General features: G+C 28.7%; 1 protein-coding gene across 1 annotated transcript in view; it reads right to left on the reverse strand.

Moving 5' to 3' along the window:
* Positions 1 to 1,178: 1,178 nt before the first annotated feature.
* The window catches only part of LOC118204110 (homeodomain-interacting protein kinase 2-like), a 134,189-nt gene continuing 122,406 nt past the window's right edge, over positions 1,179 to 12,961 (reverse strand). Inside the window, exon 24 of the mRNA XM_085820836.1 lies at positions 1,179 to 11,131. Within this exon, the coding sequence (XP_085676962.1) occupies positions 10,729 to 11,131 (403 nt within the window). The 3' untranslated portion in view covers positions 1,179 to 10,728. The remainder of the gene's footprint in view (positions 11,132 to 12,961) is intronic.

The following is a 12,961-nucleotide window of genomic DNA, read 5'->3' on the forward strand; positions in this document are numbered from 1 at the left end:
GTAGAAAGAGGGGACTTGTGCTTCTCTAAAAATATTGAACCAAATGTTCAGCAACTAGCTCTGAAGCATCAAGCATAAACATCCCACTGATCATACTTAATTTTTTCATCAATATTACTCGTTTAGTGTATTTTTAAAATTATTTAATTAAGAATTTTTTTTGTATTAGTCATTTTACTTGTAACCAAAGAAATGTAATTGCCTTCCAAGGCAAAACTATCAAGTTAAAACAAATTTGGTGTCTCTACTACACCAATACAAGTCTCCTGAAAAAGGAGAAGAAAAAAAATTCTCCTTTTATAATTCAGGAATGTCTCTTTCCCATATCCTAAATTACGGGATTTTTCACATAGGGAGTGTTGAAAAATTTTTCGTGCTTTAGGGGGGCACTTAGCTTTAAAAAGATTGAGAATCACTCTCTAGAGTTTGTTTTTAATGGTGCATCTATTGCTTCATAATAGTTATCTATGTATTAAACTGAATAAAATTTTCAACTGTAACTGAAGAAATACCATTATTTATACATATATAATTAACAAACAACTTAAAAATGGGATTGTAAATTTATGGACAGGCAATGACCATATTGAAAATTTTCATTAAATCATATGTTGCAGGTTGTGCAAATTTCCTTCTTTGAATATGTGCTGATAAATTTATGGCTCAGTCAAGAGTTCTATTAAAACTAGATTGCATTGAAATTTATTTATTGGCACATCCCACACTATTCTAAATTTCTCAGGAATGCTTTTTGATAATCCTTCAGTATTACATAAACAGAAGATTGGTGATGATCTTTTCATGACATATGCATATTTAGTATCTATTAATTATGTATATATATATAAAGCCTTTTGATTTTGCTTCAAGATTTTAAAACCTACAATAATCTGAATAAATGAAGTATTTCCAATAATGCTGTTCTGAAAAAAAAAAAGCATTGGCAAAAGGAAATTGTCTTTACTTATGTATGTATTCATACTGAAAATTCTTTTTAAAGACCAATATACACTTTTCAGTTTGTCTCACTGATATTATTAGCACACTAAAAGATTACACAGTTGCAAGTTCAACTAAAATATACAATGAATCTAGAAAAGATATATTTAAAAAAAAAATATTCTATCTAAAGGCACACTTCTGATAGACAGAATGATTAAGAATAAAAACAACATATGTACACACAAAGCAATTGTATCATTTATTATAGTCAATGCATAAAAACCACACAAAATCATTTGAGATACTTTAAAATTGAGAACTAATTTACATATTAGCTTTCACACACATATATAAGCTCACAAATTCTTTGTATAGACTTTTAAGTGAAAAATTACTCTGAGCTATTTACAAAGTTTCTCCTTAATTCTTTTTCTTCATTTTTTTTTAGTTTATATAATTTAACCTTAAATATCAAAGCACTAAAAAAGTACTTTGTTAAGAAGCTATATAGTACAATTTTAACGAGAAAGATGAGAACAAAGTGGTATACAAACAGCAAATAAAATTTTCTTCTGAATTCTTAAGACTATCTTCATAATCTGCCATTTTACAGTAACAGATTGCAAAACCTTAAGCAAAGAAAAATGAAATAAAAATTTTACAACAAAGAAAAAAGATCTAATCATGCAAATCATTTCCCTTTATTAAATGAATTTCTTCGTTTAAAAAGCAACTAAGTTTAAAGAATAGGAATCAAGAAATTTAAAACCATACTTTGCAAAGATTTACAATTTTTTTAAAACAAAATTTTACTACATTAAATATCTTTAAAAAAATCAAATTAAATAAATAATATGCATTGTTTGAACATTATAAACTGTTGCAGAAATGCAAATCATGCCAAAGTAATGGAAAGCATTATGGCAATTAACTAGATGACAATATTATATCAGCAAAGACCATATACTTTTAACTGATCAAAAGTAGTATTTTTCAAATAAGTTGTTTATAGAATTAAAAAAATTGCATAAATAGATATGTTATTGACATGCTTAAAATTCACAATGCTTAGCACTGCATTCGTAAAACACGAAATAAGGCTTAAACTAATACAATTGCATAGAAATTAATATTTTAATGTGAACAAAATTGCATAGTTTACAACATTTTTTAAATAAAAATAGCAAAAATTAATATGATATTACACTGGGAAAAGTAGTCTAATATACATTTTTAAATACAACACTAAGTCAAATTCTGTACAATTACATACTATAAAAAAGGGACAATGGTAAGACATATTTTTCGTTAATATAGGTTGAGAATGCATAGAGACAATGGTGGTTTAAAATTTATTTATGTAAACAAACTTTTCCATGGTTGCAGAGTTTCTTTTTAATGTACCTTAACAAAAGATTTTTTTTCGTTAATTAAATGCAATGCTAAAATATTAAAAATACTTGAAAATAATTTTATATGCCTAACTTTACTTAAGTGAAACGATGTCAATTTTGTTTTTTCTACTAGAGGTGATGACATACAAGTCAATTTTTTAAATACGATTCACATCCGACAGAGTTTCTGTTGAACTGTTATATTTATTCTAATTTAATAAATAAAATACATTTCATGAAATCTTAAAAACAAAGTTATCAGCTTTTAAAGAAAAATCTAAGCTTTAACTATAGTCCATTTTAATATATATATATATATATATATATTTTTAAATTATTTTTAGAAATTATAAAAATATCCATAGTTTATATGTATTATATGCTTTTTCACTATAAAACAAATTTATAAGTTGCTTCTGTTTTTCCAGTTTGCGAAGAGATTTAGTTATTGATAAATAAGAAAATCAAAAACTTAATACACACTCTGAATAAATTTAAAAAAACTGTGGAATATTTTAATTTGGTTTAAATATATGTAATAGGCTAGTGCCACAAACTACCAAAAAATTCCATTCAAATTAAATTATTTTTAATAAGATATATAACTATAATAGAATATTAGGAAGAAATTAATTATAAATGAGATATATACTTCACATATTGATATTGTTTTCAGAAAAGTTAAAAGACTTTAGTTCTAAGGGAATTAAGGTATGCTTAGGACTTTCTGGTTTGAAAAAATACAGCTACTAACTAGTTAAATCTTGTGTAGAAATGCAAATTTTGCTTATATGAATTCTCAGCCAAACTCTGTCAAGTGATCCCTGCCAAAATATTTAACAGTGATGTAATTAGATATGAATTATGCCTGCTCAGAAGATATATTGCACAATCTTACATTAAAAAGACAGCAAAAGCATTTGTGAAAAATTCCAGGTGCAATATATTTTTTAATACAGGCACTAAGTATGCATTTAGGAAATAGGAAGAAATTTGGAAATTATTAGAAAATGGCAAGATACTTTAAAAAAAAAAACTCACTTTCCTAATATAATACACTTTGATTTAAAAATTTGCATAAGTTTATGAAAAAGAATTTACAACTATCCTACATGGACATTCAATATATGCATATATAAATACAAAGTTACATCACAAAAAAATGAACATAATGATATTCACCGCAAGCCTGCTTTAAAACAGCAATAAAACAATCAATGAGACAGATTTAAAAAATAAAGACACACACATAAAGTCAAATATCTAAATCATTCTATATAAGATTAAACTTTCAGATTCACGCACATAATCCTTTTAAACAACAGCACTTACTTCAAAGAACTGCAAATGAGGTATTAAAATAACCCTACATCCAGAACATTAATTAAACATATAGACAACACTCACAATGGAAAAGAATAGGAAGATAAATCATATTTGAAAAAGTACACACCACGGTAAATTACTCATCAAATCTATCATTTGTACAGTATACTCTATTTAAGGGCTGGCTATAAAGCCGAAATTTAATTGTGATTAACACAGTACATATGTGCACATGGTTGTTTGATCAATTAAATTATTCATACCTATTGTTATGTTTTCACATTTACCATCAACTACTTACTACATGGAATTGAGATTAATATTAAGGTCTAAAATGCTCATTTGAGAACGGAAATTTAAAATTTTAAAAATATTTTTGAATGTTACAACTGGCCAGACTATCAAATTTTACATTGCATTACTTCATCATTTCTTTATATTTACACTACACATTTACATAAAAATGTAATAATATGAAATATTTCAATAGAATAAGTATTGTAACAACTTACTTCTTTTCAAATATTGAAATTACTCATAAAATATATAAATCTGCTAACTGGTAAATTACACAATCATAAATCAATCCTATTTAATGGATTATTGGTTATCAAATGGCCTGACAACTGTTCTATATATTTAAAAGTTTTTGATAATGAAGTGAAATAAGTTGATGATAGAGTTTTAGTTCTTTTCCTTGTACATAATTTTTAAATGAACTGTTTAACTGCATAAAGTTTACTAGGAGTGGTATTCTTCCCTTTCTGTCCTCAATTTTTCATATTTAACCTTCCAACACGCGCGTATACGCAAAATTTACGACAAATTCAGTTTTGCATTTCCATCTCACTAACATTAGAACTTTTACTTATATTTGAATGCAATATCATTTGTATTTTGCAATAATAAGATTAATATTTTATTTCTTAACGAATTTATTATCAATATTCACTCACTTCTGTCGTTTTTCGTGCCCCAAATGGTAAAATAACGGATGTCGTAAAAAATATGACACGCGCGTGCTGGAAGGTTAAGCATATACAAGGAGGTTCATCAAACAGAATTTTCACCAAAAACGGAATCAATTTTCATAAAGATTTCTGAATCAGACTGATAAGGGCTCAATTTCTTTTGAATAGATTTTAGAACTAGAAACTGACATTATTCCAATTCAAAGGCAATTTCCAATTATAAACTCCTACTTAAAATAAAACCTTTAACATTCTACTATTAAAACAAATCTTACTTTATCTTTACATTTTTCACAAATATATTCTGATTATATTGAGAAAATATTTTAAAAGAGGAAAAGAAAAATTATAACATAATAAACATTTTTAGTTTATTAGATTCACAACTAGACACTGCAGAAAACAAAGATGTTAATGCAGAATCAAAGTAACTCTACACAAAGATGATTCAAAATGAAACATCTTTAAAATTTTTGACATATATGGTCACTGGATGTATCTGATAAGAAATGGTGAATATTTACAACAGTACTTGGTTCAACTGTGAATGTTTAGGCATTTACTCTGGCTTGGAATTCATTTTAAAGCAATATATTCTAGTGTAAATTAGTTATGTAAAAATATATACAAACAAATTTAATTATTAAATCTTTTCAAAATGCCATCTGAATAAAATGTATTACAAAAATTTGTGCACAGTTAATGAAATATGCAAATAAACTGTAGTAACTTTTTTAAAGACTTATACCACTTATAATTAAGCCACCATCAATCATTACTTATTAAAAAATAAATGTTAAGAGAAAAAATTCCTTTGTTGCATTTTAGGAAGCTACTACGTGGACGTACAAACTGCAACCATCAAAATTTTAAAGACATATTATTTTTATGGGGGAAATTTTATGTTTTAGTATTTAAGTGTTTATTCATTAGGCCAGAATCCAGGTAACATCATGACATTAATAATGATTTCCTATAGTCAGTAAATACATGGTACATTTATACATTACTAATACTCTTAATGATAACCTATTAAATTTCAATTCCATTTAAAGGAGGTCATAAATATACTGTACTTCATTACTTTAACCTACAGTAAAAGATTAATAATGAAAACAAATCAGCTGAAATTTAATTAAATTATTCCATTACAGAACTCGAAGGCAACAGTACTTGGCTATAAGGATCCTATCAATGCATGAACGATTATTTCTACAGACATGAAAAAATACTACTATTTTTACAGCTGACTAATAGGTCAACACAAACTATTAATGCAATATATTATACCCTGAGAAGCTATTAAACACTGAAGTAAATATGTCAAACTGAGATGTTATCTCAATGCACAACGTTATACAAAAAATCTAATTTTCCCCCTTAAAATATACTCCAAATACATGAAAATTCAAACTACAGAGTTATAACACTTAGAGAAAAACTTCATTGAGGAATTAAGTTACACATGCTATAGCCTCACATAAACACTAATAAATATGAATACCTCTAAGATAAACTAACTGATAAATAATATGCCAGTTAGAAAGAATGCATGTATTTAGAACAGTAGCAAGTGCCAGAAACAGTAACATACTAATAATAAGCATATTTATATATATCTGTGGAATTCTAGTGGTACACCTAACTAAAATTGATGCCTTTAACACCAACATATTGAATAACATACCACAGTTTTTACATACATACATACATACATATTTATTTATGTATGTATACATGTATTTGCATATATATATAATTATATATGTTGAATCACATTAAGTTCATTTTTCATTTGAATAATAATATGCACTCACAGTATAAAATCCCAAGGCAAAATCTAACAATGCCCAATGCACTAAATGCATAAAGGCATGTCTAATATTTATGTGATACACAATAAATATAAATCTATCCTCTACACTGATATAAATCCATTAAACAGTATAACAGATTATTTATAAGACTAGTAAAGCTAACACCTTAATATCACTATACCAACACATCACATGTGGTAACAGTTGGTATTAATTATTACAAGATTAAAATAAAAAGTTATAATCCAATATTGGAGATATATAACAATCAAGTTAACACACATGCAATAAGAAAAATATGAAAAAACGTGTCTAAATCAATGTGCTTGCTACATACCTAATGCACTATAAAAATTAATCAAATATTTCCATGAATAATAAATGAATTTAAAATGAAGACAAAACCAAAGCATTAAAAATGTTTAAAAAATGAATTAAAGCAATGTAATTTTCTTACAATGCTAAAACAGTCCCCCCCCCCCATTTTTATGAATGCAAACTGGAGGGTCAATATATATCACAAAGTGTACACTGCACAAAATTATTTCCAATGTACAACACAAAACAAAAGTAAACATTTCATTCAAAATTACAAATGCAGTCAGTAACTTTTTGAAATTTTCTGATGACTAAAATTAACACATGTATCATTTTATATTTGTGTGTGTGTGTTCATAAGCATAATTTATCACTGGAAATCTATTAGCAGATTGCGTCTGATTTTGTACGTTTTTTTCATGTCAATAACAAAAACAGCTTCATAAGAGTGTTGCACATCATAATTTACATTCAAAAACTGACCAATAGATACTATATTAGCACTTCTGACATTTAAAGAGAGAAGTCCTGTCTTCAAAATGATATACAGAATGAAATTATCAAATCAAAAATTAATTATTTTTAAATGATATTTCATTAATTTATACCTGCTATGCAATTTCACGCATTACTTTTCACTGCTAAATTTAATACCTTTTGAATTTACATATATATATAATATTTCCAATGGCTAGGCAAAAAGAACTAAAATCTTAAAACAGAAGTTGCAATAGAACTAAGAACAAAAAGACCAAAGTCATTGCCTAAAGAGTGTTCTTGCCTCCCAGTATCTCGACTGTCCTGTAAGACCACGAAGAGCCCCACATCGAAGTAAGTAGTCCCTGTCCATTTCTTCTTCAGAATCACAAAATGCGCAAATAGGATCGCAGACTGCTTTAACATAAAAGTTCAGAAATTTCTTTTCAAAAATACATACTACCTTTGCCATTACACGCATGCCTTATTTCATGTATTTTGATAAAAATTCTTAAAATATTTAAATATTATATAACTTATCATAAATGATCTTATATGTTTAATGTAGATGCAATGTTTTCAAATATGTATGAAACACACACACATATATGATGAACTCTTTCTGAAACTTAAATCATTGGATTTTATATTTGCTACACAGAAATAAAATATATAAAATGCACAGCACACACATAAAAAATAAAAGTGGCAAAATATACCTTAGTGCAGCATTATACAATAATGAAAAAGTATGATTTTTTTTTTTTTGGACTTAGGAACTATTACATAATTTTTAATTATTACACATGATAAAAATATTGTTAAGATATAACTATCAATAATATGCATTTTCTATACATTTCCAATGATTAAGGAATGTTTTTAATGAAGTTTTTATTATTTTATAAAGAAGGTTAAATTGTATTTATGCAAACTGCATTCTATAACATTTTTAATATTACTGGTTGAAAAAGAGTTGGAATTTATAACAATACTTCAATTTATAACAATACTTTATACAAAATCATAATTCATGCAATGATCAGCAATGCACATTTTAAATAAATACTGTTGAAAGGAACACTTCTTCCTTTTCAATAACATAAAACTTCTTCAAAATCAGATTACAGAATCTTTGGGTTGTGATTTTAAATAAATACACATTTTAACCAATAATAATATATCTATCATAAAAATATTACTTTACCAACTAATTTTAAACCAGCAATTCTTTTAAGATATACATAACCTTAAAAAAATTTACAAACACAGCTGATGCCACAAATGCTCAGTTGTATGAAGTGTTAATTTAATTTATTGAGCACTTTTTTCAGTCCATTTTCGTAAGTCCTGAGAATAATATTTAATCTCAGTTTAGAAAGAAATTGGCACCTAAAAAGACATAACAGGTACTTTACTAAAAGCTTCTTGTATAAAGAAAAAAGATAATAGGCAAAGAGAAATACTTTAAGTAGCAGCGATATCTCTGTTATATAGTGGTGATTTCAAAGAGCATTAAAATTACACTACTACTGAACTGGAAAACAAATCTGACAGTAAAGTTAGACGCATATTTTTCACAATTGCTACACTTTCAACAATCAAAATAAATCATTCTAAATCCTAAAAAACAACAGGTTCAGAGAAAAATAATCCATAGAATTTTTAAAAAAAAAAAAAAAAAAAAAAAATGAATTACAATTTATAAACATGATTTTGAATTTTCAAAATCATTTTACATGTATCAGGTAATGAGTATTTGAACGCAAATTTTTCTACATGAATTTTCATTCAGATAGTCCTTATTACCCATAGCATTTCATTTTATGCTCTTTTTTCTATACGTCCAATTTACAGATTCTACAAATTACTTTTAAAGTAAATTTTTGCACTTTATGCTAGTATATACTGCAGCAACTGGAATGCTAATATATAATTTCCCTCCTCAAAAGAAAAGATACGGCCTTGAAAACAGCCTAAAACAAAAGAATGAATGTGACTATGAATTACCACAATGGACTCAAAAAAGTAAACAAAGTATAAAATTTGGGGGGGGGGGATCTGTATAATAAACTTCAAATTAGAAAATTTAGCATGTCGCAGTTTATTGCGAAAAACTTGAAATTACCAAGTATTTATGATATTAGTAAGACTGTGTGATTTCCAAAACCTATGTCTCATACTTAATTATCTCTCTTAATTAGAAGAAAATATTGCAAATGTAAACACAGAAAACCTTTAAAGAGTTGTTAAACCGAGGGGGGAGCAAGGTGCTTCTTGAAAATTCATTTTATAAATCCATTATTCATAATAAAGGAAAAAAGATTCAACATAATGTACAAAGTGAAGGGGTTTATTTTAAAGTGCTAAGTACTTTTTACGAGTAACTTTGTATTATGAGAAGTCCATGAAACAACTCCGTTTGAAAACCTGCCAATCACTAATCACATGCTAAATTCCTGTAATCCTCTTTCTTTTCTTGACCCAAAGTAAAAACAATGCTACACAACTTGATACTAGGAACAACTTTTTGCTCATAAAATAAAACATTATTCCTAGCAATGAGTAGTCTAAAACACTTTACTTCCCAAAAATAACAAACATTAGAATATTTTAAGATTTATAAAAAAAAAAAAAAAACTTGGTTTAATTTATTCTAAAGTATAATATTTTAAACTAAGTGCATTCAGTATGTTTATGAATTGCCAATTTACAAATTCAAAGCATTAAGCTATTTGAAATTCACCACCATAACATGAAAAGAAAATCCTTACACTACAGAAATTCATTTCTGATATAGGCATAGATAAATACAAAAGTGACTAAACATTTGATGCTCTTAGTCTATATTTACTACCATGACATTCCATATCCATAGCAAATACATTTAGCTACAATTGTGTAAAAGTGATAGTTATATTAAAATCACATATATGTGAAGTTCAACATGGCAAAATTGTAAAAATTTCACACTGCACAAACACTCCCTTTTGTACACTATAAAAATAAAAAGTAAATCTAGTTGCAGCCCCTTAAATAATATTTACATTGAATGAAGACCAAACAGTTTAAAAGTACACTCATTTATATACAAGTTATTTACAAACTTCTGAAACATGCTTACACAGTGTCACAGATGAAATTTGAAATAAACTTTAAAGCTAATTTCAATTGCTGTTACTACATAAAAATGCACATGAAATGCTCAACTAAAAACTAGAAAAATGTGAAAGAAATAGTAATCTGCAAAACAAAATAATAATAATAATAATAATAATAATAATAAAAAAACAAGACATTTAACAAACAGCATCACAAGTTTGCTTGTATTTTGGTCACACATTACACAGCTGTTCAAAGCACAACTTAAGCTTTTCTTTTATGTTGAAACGGTATAAAAAGATGTCTGTCTCATCCATGCTTCATAATAGAAAACTTATTTTTGTAAGATTGCACGATAAAGTGCCTCAATTCACCAAACACTTAGTATAGATAGTTGTACGAGGCTTTTGCAGGACTTAAAGGATTAAGGCTATAACTATATGGAGGAGGAGCAAGAGCTTGGGCACTTGGAAATGGAGCAATGGATACTGCTGAAGCAGGTAACACTGCTGTAGCTGGATTTGCAGATGCTGGCTGAAGGTGTGCAGGTAATGGATGCGATGAAGAATGAGCTGCTGCATATGGTACAGCAGTGGTGATGGAAGATCGACTGGAACTGTGATGGTGATGTGCAGGTGGTGGAACAGGAAGCTGAGTCGCAGAAAAAGAAGCAGATGAAATTTGTCCAGGAGTCAAAACATACTTCTGTGTTTGGCTGGCAGCAGGCAAATATGTCTGATGGGAGAGATTAGAGGTAACATACACAGCAGGCCGGCAATAATCTCTGAAAAAGAAGTTAAAATTTTCATTTTTTTTTTTTACTATCATGACAGAGTTTCAAGCTTGGAAAGAGATTTCATTACATAAATAAAAACTAAATTACAGAACCCAAACTCAGATCCAATTTGAATGACTTATGACTAAAGCTGCAATTTTACCACAGGAAAACAAAACAAAAAACAAGTAATACATTATAAATAAATTCCTATGTAGGCCAACAAAGAAAAATTTTATTTTAGTTATTTTTTATTAACATTATAAACATTTTTTAGTTTCTCATTGGCAGCTATGGAATAAGTAGAACATATAAATAAGGAGATGACTGTGATTTGATGTGAAATAATGTGAAAAAACTATATTTGAACTTGAGTGGATGAATAAAAAGTATTTAATATTGATGATTGAAAATTTGAAAAAGATATAGGAAGAGTGTGAGCTAACAGTAGGAATTTAAAAAAGTCAGTCTACAAGTAAAATCTTAATATAAGTGAAAATTTTCTGGTCAATGACTTGATTTTTTTTTAAAGTATACATACATAAAATAATAATAAAAATAATAAACATACAAGAAATATATATATATATATATTGTACACATAAAATAATAATACAAATAATAAATATACAAGAAAATTAGTTTTATACATTTTTAAACTGATACTTCAGAATGCCGTAATATAAAATGTCCATTTAAATAATTAGGTTATTTGGGTACGGCAAAACATACCAAGGCTATCTGGCTGAGGGAAGGGATGGTGTCAGAGGACTCATGAACTCAAACTGACTCATGCTACAGAAGGAGAAAACCACAAAACATCCATGCAAGCTAGCCTTTTTATGTGGGTTGAACTAATGGTATTCAGCAGTCCATATCACTCGACACTTGTAGGGTCCCATTTAAAGGATAATAAACTGACTACCAATAAGTATTTGGACACCTATGCAAATGACGATATCTGTGTTCCAAAGGTATGTCACGGACTCCGCCGGTACATATCGTGTAGGAAACAGCATCGGCTTTAGTTGCATGCAAGATGCCTCGCAGTTTGAAGCTCTCTGATTTCGAGAAAGGTATAATTATCGGGTATCACAAATGTGGCCAATCCTTAAGGGACATATCTAGCGATCTGAAGTACCCAAAATCGACAGTGATCTATGCGATTAAGAAGTGGAAGGTGAGCGGTGATTGTCGGAATGTGCCCCAAGTCGGCAGACCAACGAAATTGGGAGATAGAGACCGACGAGTGCTGTCCAGAGAAATTCGGAAGAACCGCACCCAACCGATGGCCCTCATCCGCGAGAAGTTTCAACAGGCATCCGGGAGTATTGTTTCAATGAATACCATCTGTAAGGAAGCACATCTGCTTGGTTTTCATGGTCATGCTGCTGCCCATACGCCTTTGATCACAAAGTCCAATCGTGCTGCTCGCTTAATGTGGTGCAAAGCACATCGAAATTAGACCGTAGATCAGTGGAATCGGGTTCTTTGGAGTAATGAATCAAGGTTCACCCTTTACCGTTCGGATGGCAGGGTCTGGGTCTGGCGTCTACCTGAAGAACGTCTCCTGTCAGAATGCATTGTGCCAACAGTCAAGTTCGGCGGAGGTGGAATTATGGTCTGGGGGTGTTTCTCCTGGTATGGGCTGGGACCCTTGGTCCCCATTCATGGTAAGCTCAACTCTGATGTCTACGGCACTATTTTGGATGACAATGGGCTTCCTACGTTGTGCCAGTTTTACGGGTTGGACCCCTGTTACTTTCAGGACGACAATGCCAGTTGTCATGTTTCGACGTTAATCAAGGCTTGGTATGATGCCAATGGAGTTCATCGAAT

Source organism: Stegodyphus dumicola, chromosome 7 (assembly GCF_044657685.1).
Source record: "Stegodyphus dumicola isolate Sdum_Otavi_A_Nest chromosome 7, ASM4465768v1".
NCBI classification, from domain to species: Eukaryota; Metazoa; Arthropoda; class Arachnida; order Araneae; family Eresidae; genus Stegodyphus; species Stegodyphus dumicola.